This window comes from Tachyglossus aculeatus, chromosome 11 (genome assembly GCF_015852505.1).
Source record: "Tachyglossus aculeatus isolate mTacAcu1 chromosome 11, mTacAcu1.pri, whole genome shotgun sequence".
Classification (NCBI taxonomy): domain Eukaryota; kingdom Metazoa; phylum Chordata; class Mammalia; order Monotremata; family Tachyglossidae; genus Tachyglossus; species Tachyglossus aculeatus.
This window is the reverse complement of record NC_052076.1, coordinates 34,054,733-34,073,381: the sequence shown is the minus strand read 5'-3', so window position 1 is coordinate 34,073,381 and position 18,649 is coordinate 34,054,733. Positions and strand designations below refer to the sequence as shown.

The following is an 18,649-nucleotide window of genomic DNA, read 5'->3' as shown; positions in this document are numbered from 1 at the left end:
CATTGAAGGAAGGACGGTATCTTTGTCTGAGTCACTGTTTCCCAGCTGGCCTGAGAGTCTGCCAGACAATCAATGCTAATCTAGTTTAGTGTTAATCTAGTTTTCTCTCAGGATAAATGAGGCCTTATAGGTAAATGTTATTTTCCTACCCCACGGCTAACATGGAGTAGACTGTGAAGTTCCACAGGCATAATCAGGCGCTGGGGAGTTTACAAGGTGATCAGGTTGTCCCACGGGGGGGCCCACAGTCTTAATCCTCATTTTACAGATGAGGTAACTGAGGCCCAGAGAAGTGAAGCGACTTGCCCAAAGTCACACAGCTGACAAGTGGCGGAGCCGGGATTTGCACCCATGACCTCTGACTCCAAAGCCCGGGCTCTTTCCACTGAGCCATGCTGCTTCCTGGGACTGGGCTGGACAGGCCTCAGGAAAGTCGGCCCAGCATCTGTCCATCATCATCATCAATCGTATTTATTGAGCGCTTACTATGTGGAGAGCACTGTACTAAGCGCTTGGGAAGTACAAATTGGCAACATATAGAGACAGTCCCTACCCAACAGTGGGCTCACAGTCCAAAGCAGAAGAGTCACGACACATCATCTGGGGAACGGAAGGGGCCTTTGGTCCATTTTTGAGGTCATTAAAGAGAAAGTGCTGAGTACGTTTAGTATGTAACTGGAGCCTTGGTCTGTGATTGACTGTTCCTTGAGGGCAGGAACCTATGGGACTGTCTGTGGGGCAAAACGTCTGAATCAATACTTCCCAAGCGCTTAGTACAGTGCTCTGCACACAGTAAGTGCTCAATAAATACGATCGAATGGATGACTAAATAAGTACCAATTATCCTCCTGACTGAAATCTGTGTGACCTCTTCTGTGGGGAAGTAAGTTTCAGGCTGAGACCCGGCGGATCAGCCTCTGATTTCAAGCAGATGGTCTAAAGCATGAGAAGCAGCTTGGCCTAGTGGAAAAAACCGGGGCCCGGGAACCAGAGGACCTGGGTTCTAATCCTGCCTCTGCCGCTTGCCTATCGTGTGACCTTGGACAAGTCACGTCACTTCTCTGGGCCTCAATTTCCTCATCTGTAAAATGGGGATTAAGTCTGCGAACCCCAAGTGGGACAAGGACTGTGTCCAACCTGATTAGCTTGTATCTCCCCCAGTGCTTGGGAATTTCCCAGTACATAGTAAGTGATGATGATGATGGTATTTGTTAAGCGACTACTATGTGCCAAGCCCTATTCTAAGCACTGGGGGAGATATAAGGTGATCAGGCTGCCCCACGTGGGGCTCACAGCCTTAATCCCCGTTTTACAGATGAGGGAACTGAGGCACAGAGCGACTTGCCCAAAGACCAAAGTGCTTAACGAATATCATAAAATAAAAGGTGGCAAGGGTGAGAGGGGGATAAAGTCAGGGAATCGAAGAGAGAGGAGACTCCCAGAATCTCTGGCAAAAACCACCGTTCTGGCTTCTTGCCCTTACTGAGCTAGAGTGAGGGGAGGGCGAGGGAGAGAGACGACGGTGAAGATTTGATGAAGAGGAGGCCATGTCTACCAAGGGCACTCTGAGGGGGGAGGGACTCAGTTTCCCCCTCCTCACTGACCCCTCCAACATCTCCCTCTGACCTGCCTGGAGCCTGCCCTTCAAAGATGGGCCTTCCTCAGCCCCACAGTGAGCCTGGGGTTGAAGGCCAAATAGCCAGCAATACATATAGGATTCAAGCTTCCAGTGACCAATGCAACTTGCCAGTCTTCTCCCTCCCCATGGGCATTACCACCCTGGACTGGCTCCTGCCCACTGTGGACTCCCCCATGCCCATCACCAAGAGCCTGGTTCCCTCTCCGGGGAAGACACAGTGGTAGGCCGCGGTAGGAGCTGAAAGGAACGAGCAGGTGGGGCGAGGAAGAGGAGCCGGGGATGGAGACGAGCACAGAATCGGCCGGACCAGGTGCCGTTTTCTATCAAGGGACCCCCAAGAGCCTCGGAATCAGATCGCCTGCATTACAACCACAGCCATTTTTTGATACATCTGCCCTCTGACGTGAGTAGGAACCCAAAGAGATGCCACCCAAAAGGATAGTAAAGGACGTGAGATCTGGGGGCAAAAAAGCCCAGAGGTTGAAGGGAAAGGAGGAATTCACTTTCCGCCTCCCCCAAAAGGATATCACCCAGAATACTCATTCCTCCGTGGGTGTGTTGGAGGGGAAAGGACACCTGGAAATTCTCCCACTCCCTGAGACCCATTCCTGCTCTGCCCACCACTCCTCCAGGGCAAACAACTGGGAGGGAAAGGTCGCTCAGGAAAGGCCCGGGACCCCAAGTCTTGGGGTCATTGGCATCATCCTTCTTGTCCCCTTCGTCCCCTCTGGAGGAATATATATGTACATATGTTTGTACATATGGAGGAATATATATGTATATATGTATATATGTTTGCACATCTTTATTACTCTATTTATTTATTTATTTATTTATTTTACTTGTACATATCTATTCTATTTATTTTATTTTGTTAGTATGTTTGGTTTTGTTCTCTGTCTCCCCCTTTTAGACTGAGCCCACTGTTGGGTAGGGACCGCCTCTAGATGTTGCCAACTTGGACTTCCCAAGCGCTTAGTCCAGTGCTCTGCACACAGTAAGCGCTCAATAAATACGATTGATTGAATACACACGTGGCAGTCAGGTGGCAAGGAGGGGGTTGGACATTTCAATCAGATCAGACTGTACAGTGGGCCAGGGGCCCCCAGAACTCCACCGTAAATCCCCAAGCACCCCAGGGTAACAAATACCATCTGTCCCATTCATACATCATATTGGACTGAAAGCCCCCCACCGTTCCTTTCCTTCCGGGGATTGGGCGAGTGGGTGTCCGATCCTCCATTCCCACGGGACGCTCCATCTCTCCGCAGGCCAATGGAATCGACTTCGGGGGTCAAGGGACAAGGAGGGGTCCTCCGTCTCTCTCCGCCATTGAGAGTCACATGCCCGAGACACTATCACGGCCCCAACCTCCTCCGTCCTCGTCGCCCCGGTTGGGGACGAGGGCCCGAGGGGCTCTGGTGCCCTGCTACCCCAGGGGTGGTGGAGCAGTCGGCCTCGGAGCCTGGGAAGGGACTGGGAGGGACCCCTCAGGCTGCCCCGGCCCGGGGCACGTGGCGAGGCGGCGTTGGACGCTGTCCCCTACAGCAGCTCCGAGGCGAGAGGCCAGACCTGAAGTGACAGGGAAAAGGAGGCCAAATTGGGTTAGGCCCACCCTCCCCTCTCCCCAGTTCTGCCCATCCCCTATCCAGAGGGTTATACGATTGATGAAGATGCCCCCCCGACCCCCAACCCCAACTCACCTTCTCCGGCTCCTGCGGGCCCCGGCCCTGCCCTCCCTGCCCGGTCCGGGCGGCCAGCAACAGGCGGAGGGGAGGCTCGGCCTTCAACAGCTCCTTCAGCCCTTCCGGGCCGGTCTCCGTGCCCATTGGGTGCCCGTTCACCTCCAGCACCACATCGCCGGCCCGCAGCCCGGCTCGAGCTGCCGGCCCCCCGGGGGTCACCTGGAGGGATGGGGGGCCGGAGTGAGGGGGCGGGTGGGGGCAGATCCCATGTGGATCACAAGGCAGCCCGGAAAGGATAGATCATCTCTCTCCCTCTTAGACTGCGGGGTTGTCAGGTAACTGCCCCAGCTTGTAGACACATGGTAAGCACTTGACAAATGCCACAAATCTGCCAATTGCTTGCTATGTGTCCTTGGGCAAGTGACTTCTCTGTGCCTCAGTTTCTTCAACTGCAAAACTGGGGATTCAATACCCGTTCTCCCTCCCTACTTAAGGCTGCGAACCTCAATGAGGAGGCCCAGGTCTGGACCGTAAGCTCATTGCGGGTAGGGAATGTGTCTTTTTATTGTTGTATTGTACTCTCCCAAGAGCTTAGTACAGTGCTCTGCACATAGTAAGTGCTCAATAAATACAATTGAATATGATTGAATGAATGATTGAATGACAGGAACTGTGTCCAACTTTAATTAATTTGTACCTATCCCAGTACTTAGAACAGTTTTTGACAAACAAGAACCATAAAACAAAGTCATTATTATTATTATAAAAGATCAGTGCAGCCCATTGGAAAGAGCACGGGCCTGGGACTCAGAGGACCTGGGTTCTAATCCCTGCTCCACCACTTGTCTGCTTTGTAACCTCGGACAAGTCATTTCACTTCTCTGGGCCTCAGTTTCCTCGGCTGTAAAATGAGGACTCAACACCTTTTCTCCCTCCTAGACCATACGGCCGTGTGTAACCTGATTATCTCGTACCTACACCAGTGTTTAATACGGTGCTTGGCACGCGGAAAATTCTCAACAAAACACAGTGAGCGCTCAATAAGTACGACTGAATGGATGAAGATGATCGAATGAAATACCGCAATGACTGTTATTCTAAGATCAGTAGTTCCAAGATCACGGATGGATCCAAGAACCATCACCTGGGAGACGAAGAGGTCAGGCTCTTCGGCCACCCAGCTGAGCCGGAAACCGTAGCTGCCGCCCAGAGCGCGGTAGAGGAGGCAGAGTCGGGGGTCGTGAGGGGGCCGGGGGGCCGGGGGCGAGGGAGGGGATGGGGATGGGGAGTGAGAGTCTGGGGGCAGCGCTGGGGCATCTGCCCGGGGGGTGGTAGATGCCACAAAGAGCAGAGGCGACAGGCGGACCTGAACGGAGAGGAGACAGAGGTCAGATCCCGGGGAGGAGGGAAAGCAGGGGTCCAGGCCACCCAAACCACTGGCCGTCAAGACCCCCGGCCCTCCAGCCCCCACCCGCCCGGGTCCAGTACCGTGCTGTAGAACCGGTCGGCGTCAGGGTCCACGACGACAAGGGAGAGGTGGGACCCGCAGGCCCTGATCCTGGCCACCGCCTCCTCATGGCCCAGTCCTTCCAGGCTCTCCCCGGCCACGGCTACCAGCCGGTCCCCGGCCAGCATCCCGGCCCGGTCGGCCGGCAAACCCGGATCCACCTCCCAGAGGAACTGCCCTGGAGCGGGCGGGATGGGGGAGACCCCGGTCATTCCCCCGTCCCGGGCTTGGCAGGCCCACAGGGACACCCAGGCCTCAGCCCAGAGGGGCTGACCAGAGCGGTCACCCACTCACACACACCAGAGGACGGGGGTCGGGTAAAGGTGGGCAGTATGAGCTCCAGCTGGGCCGAGGGAGGCCACCGACTCACCAAACTGGCCACTGGGACCCTTCTCTTCCCGCAGCAGGAAGCCAAACCCCTGCGGCCCCTTCTCCAGATGCAGCCGGCGTGGCCGGGCGGGCAGGGCCCAGCCTTCGGCCAGGGGGGCGGCCAGGGGCAGGCCCAGCTGATGGCAGCGCTCCTCCACGTCCGGATCCACCACCAGAAGTGTCACCCTCTCCCTGCTCTGTTGCAGCTGTGGAAAGTAATAATAATAATGCTTTTGTTAAGCGCTTACTAAGTGCCAGGCACTGTACTAAGCGCTGGAGTGGAAACAAGCAAATCAATCCGGGAGGCCTTCCCAGACTGAGCCCCCTCCTCTCCCACCCCATCCCCCCCGCCTTACCTCCTTCCCCTCCCCACAGCACCTGGATATATGTATATATGTGTTTGTATGTATTTATTACTCTATTTTCTTTGTACATATTTATTCTATTTATTTTATCATCATCATCATCATCAATCGTATTTATTGAGCGCTTACTATGTGCAGAGCACTGTACTAAGCGCTTGGGAAGTACAAATTGGCAACATATAGAGACAGTCCCTACCCAACAGTGGGCTCACAGTCTAAAAGGGGGAGACAGAGAACAAAACCAAACATACTAACAAAATAAAATAAATAGAATAGATATGTACAAATAAAATAAATAAATAAATAAATAGAGTAAAAAAAACATGTACAAACATATATACATATATACAGGTGCTGTGGGGAAGGGAAGGAGGTAAGATGGGGGGGATATTTATTTTATTTTGTTAATATGTTTTGTTTTGTTCTCTGTCTCCCCCTTCTAGACTGTGAGCCCACTGTTGGGTAGGGACTGTCTCTATATAATAATAATAATAATAATAATAGCATTTATTAAGCGCTTACTGTGTGCAAAGCACTGTTCTAAGCGCTGGGGGATACAAGGTGATCAGGTTGTCCCACGTGGGGCTCACAGTCTTAATCCCATTTTACAGATGAGGTAACTGAGGCACAGAGAAGTTAAGTGGCTTGCCCAAGGCCCCACAGCTGACAAGCGGCAGAGCCGGGATTCAAACCCATGACCTCTGACTCCAAAGCCCGTGCTCTTTCCACTGAGCCACGCTGCTTCTCTATATGTTGCCAATTTGTACTTCCCAAGGGCTTAGTACAGTGCTCTGCACACAGTAAGCGCTCAATAAATACGATTGAATGAATGAATGAAGCTGGACACAGTCCCTTGTCCGGATTACAGTCTCAATCTCCATTTTACAGATGAAGTAAATGAGGCCCAAAGAAGTGAAGTGACTTGCTCAAGGTCACACGGCAGAAATATAATCTATTATTCAGAGATATTATGTCCCACTTTCACGTTGATTCATGCAGAAATTAATATTTGTTCTGACGATTTTGATACCTGTCTACATGTTTTGTTTTGTTGTCAGTCTCCCCCTTCTAGACTGGGAGCCCGTTGTCAGGTAGGGACCGTCTCTATATGTTGCCGACTTCCCAAGCGCTTAGTACAGTGCTCTGCACACAGTAAGCGCTTAATAAATACGATTGGATGAATGAATGAAAGTGGCAGAACCGGGAATAGAACCCACGACCTTCCAACTCCCGGGCCTGTGCTCTATCCATTATCCCAGTGCTTAGAACAGTGCTTTGCACATAGTAAGCGCTTAACAAATACCAACATTATTATTATTATTATTATCCACTAGGCCATGCTGCTTTGGATGGCCAAACCCTGAATTTCAGGGCCCAGAGGGCCACGTGTGGGGTGGAGCTGGGGCATGACCGCATTCCCAGGAGGATTGCTCTGCTCCCGGGAAGGCGGCTGAGAGTCTCTGGGGATGTGCCGGTGCGGGGCGGGGTGGGGGAAACGAAGCTTTAGGCTGAAGTTGCAGCAGGGAAGATGGAGGTTAGACAACAGCAAGAACTTTACAGCAGGGAGACAGGGGGAAGAAGGAGGAAGTGCCTGAGGCTGCAGGATCTTATTCCCTGCAAAGACTGAAGGACGACCCCGGGACTGGGATGGGGGAAGCATCCAAGCCATCCAGGGATGGCTTCGGGAAAAGCAGTGTAGTCTAGTGTTGTACATATTACAACATATTACATATTACATATTGTACATGTACTAGTCTATGGTTGTACATATTTATTACTCTATTTATTTATTTATTTATTTATTTTACTTGTACATTTCTATCCTACTTATTTTATTTTGTTGGTATGTTTGGTTCTGTTCTCTGTCTCCCCCTTTTAGACTGTGAGCCCACTGTTGGGTAGGGACTGTCTCTATGTGATGCCAATTTGTACTTCCCAAGCGCTTAGTACAGTGCTCTGCACATAGTAAGCGCTCAATAAATATGATTGATTGATTGATTGATAGTGGGGAGACCGCAGGCCTCTCCATCCCTTCGCCCCCTCCCTTCTCTCCATCCCCAGCCCAGCCCGCACCCTCCGCTCCTCTGCCGCCGCTAACCTCCTCACTGTACCTCTTTCTCGCCTGTCCCACCATCGACTCACGGCCCACATCCTTCCCCTGGCTGGAATGCCCTCCCTCCACACTTTAATTAATGATAATAACAATAATGATGGCATTTGTCAAGCGCTTACTATGTGCAAAGCACCGTTCGAAGCGCTGGGGAAGATACAAGGTTATCAGGTTGTCCCACATGGGACTCACAGCCTTCGTCCCCATTTTGCAGATGAGGGAACTGAGGCCCAGAGAAGTGAAGTGACTTGCCCAAAGTCACACAGCTAAGTGGCGGAGGTGGGATTCGAACCCGTGACCTCTGACTCCAAAGCCCATGATCTTTTCCACTAAGCCACAGCTGCTTCTCAACAAATGGTGGTATTTGTTAAGCGCTTACTAGGTGCAAAGCACCGTTCTAAGCGCTGGGGAGGTTACAAGGTGATCAGGCTGCCCCACGGGGGGCTCACAGTCTTCATCCAGAAGTGAAGTGACTTGCCCAAAGTCACACAGCTGACAGTTGGTGGAGCCGGGATTTGAACCCGTGACTTCTGACTCCAAAGCCCATGCTCTTTCCACTAAGCCATATCCGCCAAGCTAGCTCTCTTCCTCCCTTCGAAGCCCTACTGAGAGCTCACCTCCTTCAGGAGGCCTTCCCAGACTGAGCCCCCTCTTTCCTCTCCCCCACCCTACCTCCTTCCCCTCCCCACGGCACCTGTATATATATATATATATATATATATATATATATATATATATATATATATATATATATATATTTGTACAGCTTTATTACTCTATTTTACTTGTACATATTTACTATTTATTTTGTTCATGATGTGCGTGTAGCTTTAATTCTATTTGTTCTGACGATTTTAGACTGTGAGCCCACTGTTGGGTAGGGACTGTCTCTATATGTTGCCAACTTGGACTTCCCAAGCGCTTAGTACAGTGCTCTGCACACAGTAAGCGCTCAATAAATACGATTGATGATGATGATGATGATGACACCTGTCTCCATGTTTTGTTTTGTCGTCTGTCTCCCCCCTTCTAGACTGTGAGCCCGTTGTTGGGTAGGGACCGTCTCTAGATGTTGCCAACTTGGACTTCCCAAGCGCTTAGTACAGTGCTCTGCACACAGGAAGCGCTCAATAAATACGATTGAATGAGTGAATCAAAGTCAGAAGGACCTGGGTTCTACTCCCAGTTCCGCCAGTTGTCTGCCACTTAACTTCTCTGTGCCTCAGCTCCTTCATCTGTAAGATGGGGATTAAGATTTGAGGCCCTTGTGGACACGGACTGTGTGCAACCTGATTAGCTTGTATCGACCCCAGCGCTTAGTACAATTATTATTATTATTATTATTATTATTAATTATAATATAATATTATATTATTAATAATAATCTTTTAGACTGTGAGCCCACTGTTGGGTAGGGACTGTCTCTGTATGTTGCCAACTTGGACTTCCCAAGCGCTTAGTACAGTGCTCTGCACACAGTAAGCGCTCAATAAATACGATTGATTGATTGATTATTATTATATTAACTTGTTAAGCACTTACTATGTGCCAAACACTGTCCTAAGCACTAGGGTCAATACATATTAGTCAGGTTGGCCATGGTCCCTCTCCCACATGGGGCTCACACTCTTATTCAGAGAAGCAACATGGCTCAGTGGAAAGAGCCCGGGCTTTGGAGTCAGAGGTCATGGGTTCAAATCCCGGCTCCGCCAATTGTCAGCTGTGTGACTTTGGGCAAGTCACTTCACTTCTCTGGGCCTCAGTTCCCTCATCTGGAAAATGGGGATGGAGACTGTGAGCCCCCAGTGGGACAACCTGATCACCTTGTAAACTCCCCAGCGCTTAGAACAGTGCTTTGCACATAGTAAGCACTTAATAAATGCCATTATTATTATTATTATTATTATTCCCCATTTTACAGATGAGGGAACTGAGGCCCAGAGAAGTCAAGTGACTTGCCCACAGTCACACAGCTGACAAGTGGCAGAGCCGGGATTTGAACCCATGACCTCTGACTCCAAAGCCCGTGCTCTTATTATTATTATTAATTTCTTAAGCACTTACTATGTGCCAAGCACTGTCCTAAACACTGGGGTCGATACATGTTAATCAGGTTGGACACAGTCCCTCTCCCACATGGGGCTCACACTCTTATTCCCCATTTTACAGATGAGGTAACTGAGGCACAGAGAAGTGAAGTGACCTGCGCAAGGTTACATAGCAGACAATGTGGCTCAGTGGAAAGAGCCCGGGCTTTGCAGTCCAAGGTCAGGGGTTCAAATCCCGGCTCTGCCAATTGCCAGCTGTGTGACTTTGGGCAAGTCACTTCATTCATTCATTCATTCATTCAATCGTATTTATTGAGTGCTTACTATCATCATCATCAATCGTATTTATTGAGCGCTTACTGTGTGCAGAGCACTGTACTAAGCACTTGGGAAGTCCAAGTTGGCAACATATAGAGATGGTCCCTACCCAACAGCGGGCTCACAGTCTAGAAGGGGAAGACAGAGAACAAAACAAAACATATTGACAAAATAAAATAAATAGAATAAATATGTACAAATAAAATAGAGCAATAAATACGTACAAACACATATACAGGTGCTGTGGGGAGGGGAAGGAGGTAAGGGGAGGATGGGGAGGGGGAGGGGGGGCTCAGTCTGGGGCAAGTCACTTAGAACAGTGCTTTGCATTCATTCATTCATTCAATCGTATTTATTGAGCGCTTACTGTGTGCAGAGCACTGTACTAAGCGCTTGGGAAGTACAAGTTGGCAACACAGTTCCCTCATCTGTAAAATGGGGATGAAGACTGGGAGCCCCACCATGGGACAACCTGATCACCTTGTAAACTCCCCAGCGCTTAAAACGGTGCTTTGCACATAGTAAGCGCTTAATAAATGCCATCACTTTATTATTATTATTCCCCATTTTACAGATGAGGTAACTGAGGCACAGAGAAGTGAAGTGAGCTGCGCAAGGTTACATGGCGGACATATGGCGGAACTGGGGTCAGAAACCAGGTCCTTCTGACTCTGGGGCCCATGCTCTATCCACTAGGGCCATTCTGCTTCAGTGCTTAGCACATTTACTCTATTTATTTATTTATTTTACTTGTACATATCTATTCTATTTATTTTCTTTTGTTAATCTGTTTTGTTTTGTCCTCTGTTTCCCCCTTCTAGACTGTGAGCCCACTGTTGGGTAGGGACCGTCTCTATATGTTGCCAACTTGGACTTCCCAAGCGCTTAGTCCAGTGCTCTGCACACAGTAAGTGCTCAATAAATACGATTGATTGATTGATTGATTGATTGATTGATTGTCTCCCCACTTCTAGAGCTCACCTCCTCCAGGATGCCATCCCAGACTGAGCCCCTTCCTTCCTCTCCCCCTCGCCCCCCTCTCCATCCCCCCATCTTACCTCCTTACCAGAGCACACAGTAAGCGCTCAATAAATACGATTGAATGAATCGTATTTATTTATTTATTTTATTTATTTTACTTGTACGTATTTATTCTATTTATTTTCTTTTGTTAATCTGTTTTGTTTTGTTCTCTGTCTCCCCCTTCTAGACTGTGAGCCCACTGTTGGGTAGGGACCGTCTCTATATGTTGCCAACTTGGACTTCCCAAGCGCTTAGTCCAGTGCTCTGCACACAGTAAGCGCTCAATAAATACGATTGATTGATTGATTGTCTCCCCACTTCTAGAGCTCACCTCCTCCAGGAGGCCTTCCCAGACTGAGCCCCTTCCTTCCTCTCCCCCTCGCCCCCCTCGCCATCCCCCCATCTTACCTCCTTACCAGAGCACACAGTAAGCGCTCAATAAATACGATTGATTGATTGATTGATTGACTGTCTCCCCACTTCCAGAGCTCACCTCCTCCAGGAGGCCTTCCCAGACTGAGCCCCTTCCTTCCTCTCCCCCTCGCCCCCCCTCGCCATCCCCCCATCTTACCTCCTTACCAGAGCACACAGTAAGCGCTCAATAGATACGACTGAATGAATCGTATTTATTTATTTTACTTGTACGTATTTATTCTATTTATTTTCTTCTGTTAATATGTTTTGTTCTGTTGTCTGTCTCCCCCTTCTAGCCTGTGAACCTGTTGTTGGGTAGGGACCGTCTCTACATGTTGCCGACTTGGACTTCCCAGTGCTCTGCACACAGTAAGCGCTCAATAAATACGACTGATTGATTGATTGATTGATTGATTGATTAAACACCAAAAAAAAAAAAAGAGGGAAATGGGGAGAGGCTGCAGGGAGCGACGAGGCAGGCTGCCCCATACCTTCCGGTTGAGCTGGCTACCGGTGATGTTCCTCACGTCGACCCCGTTCACTTCCAGGAGGCGAGCCCCGTGGGGCACTCCGGCCCGTTCCGCTGAGCCCCCGCCGGTCACCAGCAGCCAGAAATTCCCCCGCTCCCCTGCGGAAAGAGAGGACGCCGTCCATCTCGCTCATGGCTTCGCATCCCGGCTCCGCCACATGTCTGCTGGGTGACCTTGGGCAAGTCACTTCACTTCTCTGACCCTCAGTTCCCTCATCCGTAAAATGGGGATGAAGACTGTGAGCCCCCTGTGGGACAACCTGATTACCTTGTAACCTCCCCAGCGCTTAGAACGGTGCTTGGCACATAGTAAGCGCTTAATAAATCCCATTATTATTATTATTATCTCCAGTCTGGCTTGAGCCAACCGGGAGCAGAACTAGCCCTAGCTCTGCGGCTCTCCATCACCTCGCCCCCTCCTACCTTGCCTCTCTTCATCAATCGTATCATCAATCGTATTTATTGAGCACTTACTATGTGCAGAGCACTGTACTAAGCGCTTGGGAAGTACAAATTGGCAACATCTAGAGACAGTCCCTACCCAACAGTGGGCTCACAGTCTAAAAGGGGGAGACAGAGAACAAAACCAAACATACTAACAAAATCAAATAAATAGGATAGATATGTACAAGTAAAATAAATAAATAAATAAATAGAGTAATAAATATGTGCAAACATATATACATATATACAGGTGCTGTGGGGAAGGGAAGGAGGTAAGGTCTCTTCTCTCCTTCTCCATCCCAGCCGGCACACTCTTGTTCCTCTGGTTCCTCTTCTAGACTGTGAGCCCACTGTTGGGTAGGGACTGTCTCTCTACGTTGCCAGCTTGGACTTCCCAAGCGTTTAGTCCAGTGCTCTGCACACAGTAAGCGCTCAATAAATACGATTGATTGATTGATTGATTGGTGCCGCTAACCTTCTCACTGGGCCTCCACCTTGCCTGTCTCCCCACCGACCGCTGGCCCGCATCCTGCCTCTGGCCTGGAGTGCCCTCCCTCCTCAAATAAGAATAATAATAATAATAATGGCATTTATTAAGCGCTTACTATCATCATCAATCGTATTTATTGAGCGCTTACTATGTGCAGAGCACTGTACTAAGCGCTTGGGAAATACAAATTGGCAACACATAGAGACAGTCCCTACCCAACAGTGGGCTCACAGTATAAAAGGGATATGTACAAGTAAAATAAATAAATAAATAAATAGAGTAACAAATGTGTACAAACATATATACATATATACAGGTATACATATATACAGGTAGACATGGATGTGGGGAGGGAGGGCATTCCAGGCCAGGGGGAGGATGTTGGCGGGGGGTCGATGGCTGGACAGGCAAGAATGAGGCACAGTGAGGAGGTTAGCAGCAGAGTAGTGGGGGGTGCGGGCTGGGCTGGAGAAGGAAAGAAGGGAGGTGAGGTAGGAGGGGGCGAGGTGATGGAGAGCCTTGAAGCCGAGAGTGAGGGGTTTTTGCCTGATTAGTAAAACCTCGCATATATTCTGGTCCTCTTCCTCTCCAGGGTGAAACCTGGCATCTCTCCACTCTGTGTGAAATGAGGACAGTTGCATTCTACCTTAATCAGATCAAATTAGGGCAGGTGATAACCCCTGCAGGCAACATAATTATGAAAAATGTTTGTGTTCAATACAAATTGTTATTCCATCCTTACAACCTAATCGGACGTCATATTTAACCGCTTAGCGCTTTTAGCGCTTTTAGCGCTTAGTACAGTGCTCTGCACACAGTAAGCGCTCAATAAATACGATTGATTGTTTTGTTTTGTTGTCTGTCTCCCCTTTCTAGACTGCAAGCCCGTTGTTGGGAAGGGATTGTCTCTATCAGTTGCCGAATATTGTACTTCCCAAGCGCTCACTACAGTGCTCTGCACACAGTAAGCGCTGAATAAATACAATTGAATGAATGAATAATAATAATAATAATTTTGGTATTTGTTAAGCGCTTACTATGTGCAAAGCACTGTTCTAAGCGCTGGGGAGGATACAAAGTGATCAGGTTGTCCCATGTGGGGCTCACAATCTTAATCCCCATTTTACAGATAAGGAAACTGAGGCCCAGAGAAGTTAAGTGACTTGCCCAAAGTCACACGGCTGACAAGCGGCGGAGCTGGGATTTGAACCCATGACCCTATGTCCTCCAACAGGCCTTCCCAGACTCAACCCCACTTTTCCTCATCTCCCACTCCCTTCTGCATCACCCTGACTTGCTCCCTTTGCTCTCTGTTCCCCCGTCTCCCAGCCCCCCAGCACTTATGTACATATCTGTCATTTTATTTATATTGATGTCTATTTGTATTGCTGTCTGTCTCCCCACCTCTAGACCGTGAGCTCGTCGTGGGCAGGGATTGTCACTCTGTATTGATGCATTGTACTTTCCCAAGTGCTTAGTGGAGTGCTCTGCACACAGTAAGCACTTAATAAATAAGATCGAATGAATGGACTAGCCCTAGGCTGGGGGTGGGCCGGAGGGTGACCAAAGGGAAAGCTCACAGGCGCCGGCCCGCTCACCGGAGGAGACGCTGAAGCCAAACCCGCCCTCATCTTTGACTACGTGGCACAGTCGGGGACGGACGTCGGCGCCGAGCTGGGGGCAGAGGAGGGCATTGTCCCCTCGCAGGGCACGAGCCACGGCCTCCACGTGCCCGGCCAGAACCGTCAGGAGCACCCGCGAGCCGCTCGCCCTGATCCGCCGCACCACCTGCCCGGGAAAGTGGTGGGGATGGGGGGGGCTCAGCGGGGCCGGGTTGCCATCAGGGCCTTCTCCCGCACCCGGGCACCCACCTGTCTGCTCCTCGACGCCCCATTCACTCCACCGGGCCTCACCTCCTGGAAGGTTTCATGCTCCACGCTGTCCATGTTGACCCCCAGGATCCGGTCACCATCCTGCAGACCCTGGCACTGGGCAGAGGAGCCCGTCTCCACGCAGCGCACGACGTACCCAGCTCTGTCCGCCTCCTTCCTCAGGTGGAAGCCGAAACTCCCGCCCTCGTCCCTGCTCAGCAGGCAAAACCGAGGCCGCTCTGGGCCCCAGGCGTCTGCTGGGAGGGAGGGAGGGAAGGAGGGTCAGCTCTGGAGGAGGGGAGTTGAAGGGTGTGGGCAGCAGAGCACCCAGGGGGGAAGAGGAGGATATCACCCCAAGATACAGGGTCCCTGGTGGCATCTCTTAAACCGCAAGCTCCACGTGGGTGACGGACGGAGACCCTAGTGTGTGCGGAACTGCTGAGTGAGCAGGGGTTTTGATTTTGCCACCCGGCTCCTCCCACCCTGATGGATGCCAGAGAGAGGGGGTGGTCACCGGGTAGATGAGGTGGCCGCCAGGGAGAAAGGGTGAGGGTGGGGGGATTACCTAGGTGGTCGTGGTCCTCGGCCAACGAGAGGGCAGGGTTGTCTACCCCGAGCTTCGGGTCAAATTCGAACTTTCTAGGAAGAGGCGAGAGGCGTGGCACCTAACCCGAGGCAGCATGCCTGTCCCGGGGGAAGGATCCTGGGTCCTTTCCGCCTCCCTCTATCGGCTTCTCTCCAGGACAGAGTGGGTGGCAAAACTGTCACCTCCACGTTGCCAAAAAGTGTCCCAAGTCCCTTCCCCTTTATTCGTCTTCCTTTCTTTGAGGGTGAGAGATCTTACGTACTTTTCACCTGTGTACTCTTTCCAGCTCTGAGCACAGTGCTTCACACATAGGAAGTGCTTATAATAAATATTCTTACTACTACGCTCTCCTCTCTAAAGCACTCAATCACTTTGCCCCCTTCTAGCACCTCACCTCGCTACTCTCCTACTCCAACCCAGCTCTCACGTTTCACTCCTCAAGTGCTAACCTTCTCACTGTATCTCGATCTCGTCTATCTCGCTGCTGACCTCCTGCCCATATTTATCCATTCATTCAATCGTATTTATTATAATAATAATAATAATAATGTTGGTATTTGTTAAGCGCTTACTATGTGCAAAGCACTGTTCTAAGCGCTTGGGGGGATACAAAGTGATCAGGTTGTCCCACGTGGGGCTCACAGTCTTAATCCCCATTTTACAGACGAGGTAACTGAGGCTCAGAGAAGTTAAGTGACTTGCCCAAGGTCACACAGCAGACATGTGGCAGAGTCGGGATACGAACCCATGACCTCCGACTCCAAAGCCCGTGCTCTTTCCACTGAGCCACGCTGCTTCTCTATTTATTGAGCGCTTACTGTGTGCAGAGCACTGGACTAAGCCCTTGGGAAGTCCAAGTCGGCAACATATAGAGACGGTCCCTACCCAACAGTGGGCTCACAGTCTAGCAGGGGGAGACAGAGAACAAAACCAAACATATTAACAAAATAAAATAAATAGAATAAATACGTACAAATAAAATAGAGTAATAAATACATACATATACACATATATACAGGTGCTGTGGGGAGGGGAAGGAGGTAAGGCGGGGGGAGATGGAGAGGGCGAGGAGGAGGCTCAGTCTGGGAAGGCCTCCCGGAGGAGGTGAGCTCTCAGTAGGGCCTTGAAGGGAGGAAGAGAGCTAGCTTGGCGGATGTGCGGAGGGAGGGCATTCCAGGCCGCTCGGGGGGGGGGTCACGTAACTATATCCTGCCTTTGGCCTGGAATGCCCTTCCTCTTCATATCAATCAATCACTCGTATTTATTGAGCACTTACTGTGTGCAGAGCACTGTACTAAGCGCTTAATATCTAAGCGTTACTAAGCACTTCATATCTGACCAACAATCACTCTCCCCAGCTTCAAAGCCTTGCTGGGTAGGGACCGCCTCTACATATTGCCAACTTGTACTTCCCAAGCGCTTAGTACAGTGCTCTGCACACAGTAAGCGCTCAATAAATACGACTGAATGAATGAATGAAGGCCCATCTCCTCCAAGAGGCCTTCCTTGACTAAGCCCTCCTTTCCTTTTCTCCCCCTCCCTTCTTTGTTGCCCTGACTGGCTCCCTTTATTCATCACCCCTCCTCCCAGCCCCACAACACACTTATGTATTTTTCTGTAATTGTATTTATTTATATTAATATCTGTTTCCCCCCTAGACTCCCTGCTCTTTGTGGGTGGGAAATGTGTCTGTTATCTTGTATTCTCCCAAGCGCTTAGTACAGTGCTCTGCACACAGTAAGTGCTCGATAAATGATTGACTGACTGAGTCTTTCCAGACTCAGCCCCCTTTTTCCTCTCCTCCTCCCCATCCCCCCGCCCTACCTCCTTCCCCTGCCCACACCGCCTGTAGATATGTTTGTACAGATTTATTACTCTATTTATTTTACTTGTACATATTTACTATTCTATTTATTTTATTTTGTTCATATGCTTTGTTTTGTCGTCTGTCTCCCCCTTCTAGACTGTGAGCCCACTGTTGGGTAGGGACCGTCTCTATATGCTGCCGACTTGTACTTCCCAAGCGCTTAGTCCAGTGCTCTGCACACAGTAAGTGCTCAGTAAATACGATTGAATGAATGAATGATTGGCTCTCTACCCATCCTCACTCCCCTCCCACTACAACCCAGTCCACCCTCTTTGCTCTTCTGGCACAAATTTACTCTCTAACCTGTCTGCTCGTCTCTCTTGAGGTCGATTCCAATCTCCACCAGGAAGCCTTCCTGGACTAATCTTTCTTCTCCTCCCCTTATTCTTCCTCCCTTCTGCCTCACCTACGTGCTTGGGTCCGTCCCTGCCAAGCATTTTGGTGCCCGCCCCATTCCCACCCCTGCCACACTTAGGTTCAGATCCTTAGAATCTACCTGTAATTTATTTTAGAGTCTGTCTCTGCATCTCAATCTCTTCGAGATGCCACTCTCACCCACTCTATTGTTGTACACAATAAGCACTCAATAAATATCACTGACTGATTGATTACTACTCTTCACCGGTTAGATAATAATAATAATGGCATTTATTAAGCGCTTACTACATGCAAAGCACTCTTCTAAGCGCTGAGGAGGTTACAAGGTGATCAGGTTGTCCCACGGCGGGCTCACAGTCTTAATCCCCACTTTACAGATGGGGTAACAGAGGCATAGAGAAGTTGACTTGCCCAAAGTGGGGATTTGAACCCATGACCTCTGACTCTAAAGCCCGGGCTCTTTCCACTGAGCCACGCCGCTTCTTTCTTTGCTCTGACCCAGGACGTCCTAGGCCTCTAGATGCCCAGGACATGCCCTCCCTTCGTCCCCCACCATCCCCTTAAAGTCGGGTCCCTCCACCCCCGCCCCCCATCGATCCTGCGTCCAGTGGGGCACTCACGGGGTCAACCCAGCGGTATCTCGGACACCTGTGGGGCAGAAAGAGCAGGTGAGGGGGATGCCAGGCTACTCCCGCGCCACAGGCCGGGGCGAAGGGCAGGTGTGGGGCTGGCGGGCAGCTAGGCTACCAACCCCGCAGAAATGAGAACCCAAGTGTCCCCTCCCTGCCTCTCCCCAAGATGCCTCCCTTGGCACCACTGCACTGTCTACAGGCCCTGTCTGGGCTCAGGTTCAGCAGGAGCTGATCCTCCCTTCCCAGGCAGACAGGCTCCTCCGCCCCCTCACCCCACACACAGACAGTGGCTCCCAGGGGCCCCCTCCTCCCGGGGCTCCCTCTCCGGGGGTCCCACCCTGCACCTTCTACCTGCTGCCGCTTCCATGGTCGAG

The 18,649-nt window shown here is 50.5% G+C and overlaps 1 protein-coding gene across 1 annotated transcript; it reads right to left on the bottom strand.

The window, feature by feature from the left end:
- Nucleotides 1–2,594: 2,594 nt before the first annotated feature.
- On the bottom strand, nt 2,595–18,642 carry PDZD3 (PDZ domain containing 3). Its single transcript, XM_038754184.1, has 11 exons — nt 18,627–18,642; nt 18,264–18,291; nt 15,378–15,451; nt 14,855–15,066; nt 14,540–14,729; nt 11,970–12,106; nt 5,202–5,406; nt 4,813–5,009; nt 4,469–4,690; nt 3,343–3,543; nt 2,595–3,211 (listed from the first exon to the last, which is right to left on the bottom strand). The coding sequence occupies exons 1-11, from the start codon at nt 18,640–18,642 to the stop codon at nt 3,182–3,184; spliced, it is 1,512 nt and encodes a 503-aa protein (XP_038610112.1). The 3' UTR covers nt 2,595–3,181.
- Between the last annotated feature and the right edge of the window lie 7 nt (nt 18,643–18,649).

Coding starts and splice junctions, on each gene's coding strand:
- PDZD3 (XM_038754184.1), bottom strand. Junction 14,730..14,854: donor AGCATGAAACCTTCCAGGAG/GTGAGGCCCGGT, acceptor TTTCCCGGGCAG/GTGGTGCGGCGGATCAGGGC. Junction 3,544..4,468: donor CTGACCTCTTCGTCTCCCAG/GTGATGGTTCTT, acceptor CCATCCCTCCAG/GTGACCCCCGGGGGGCCGGC.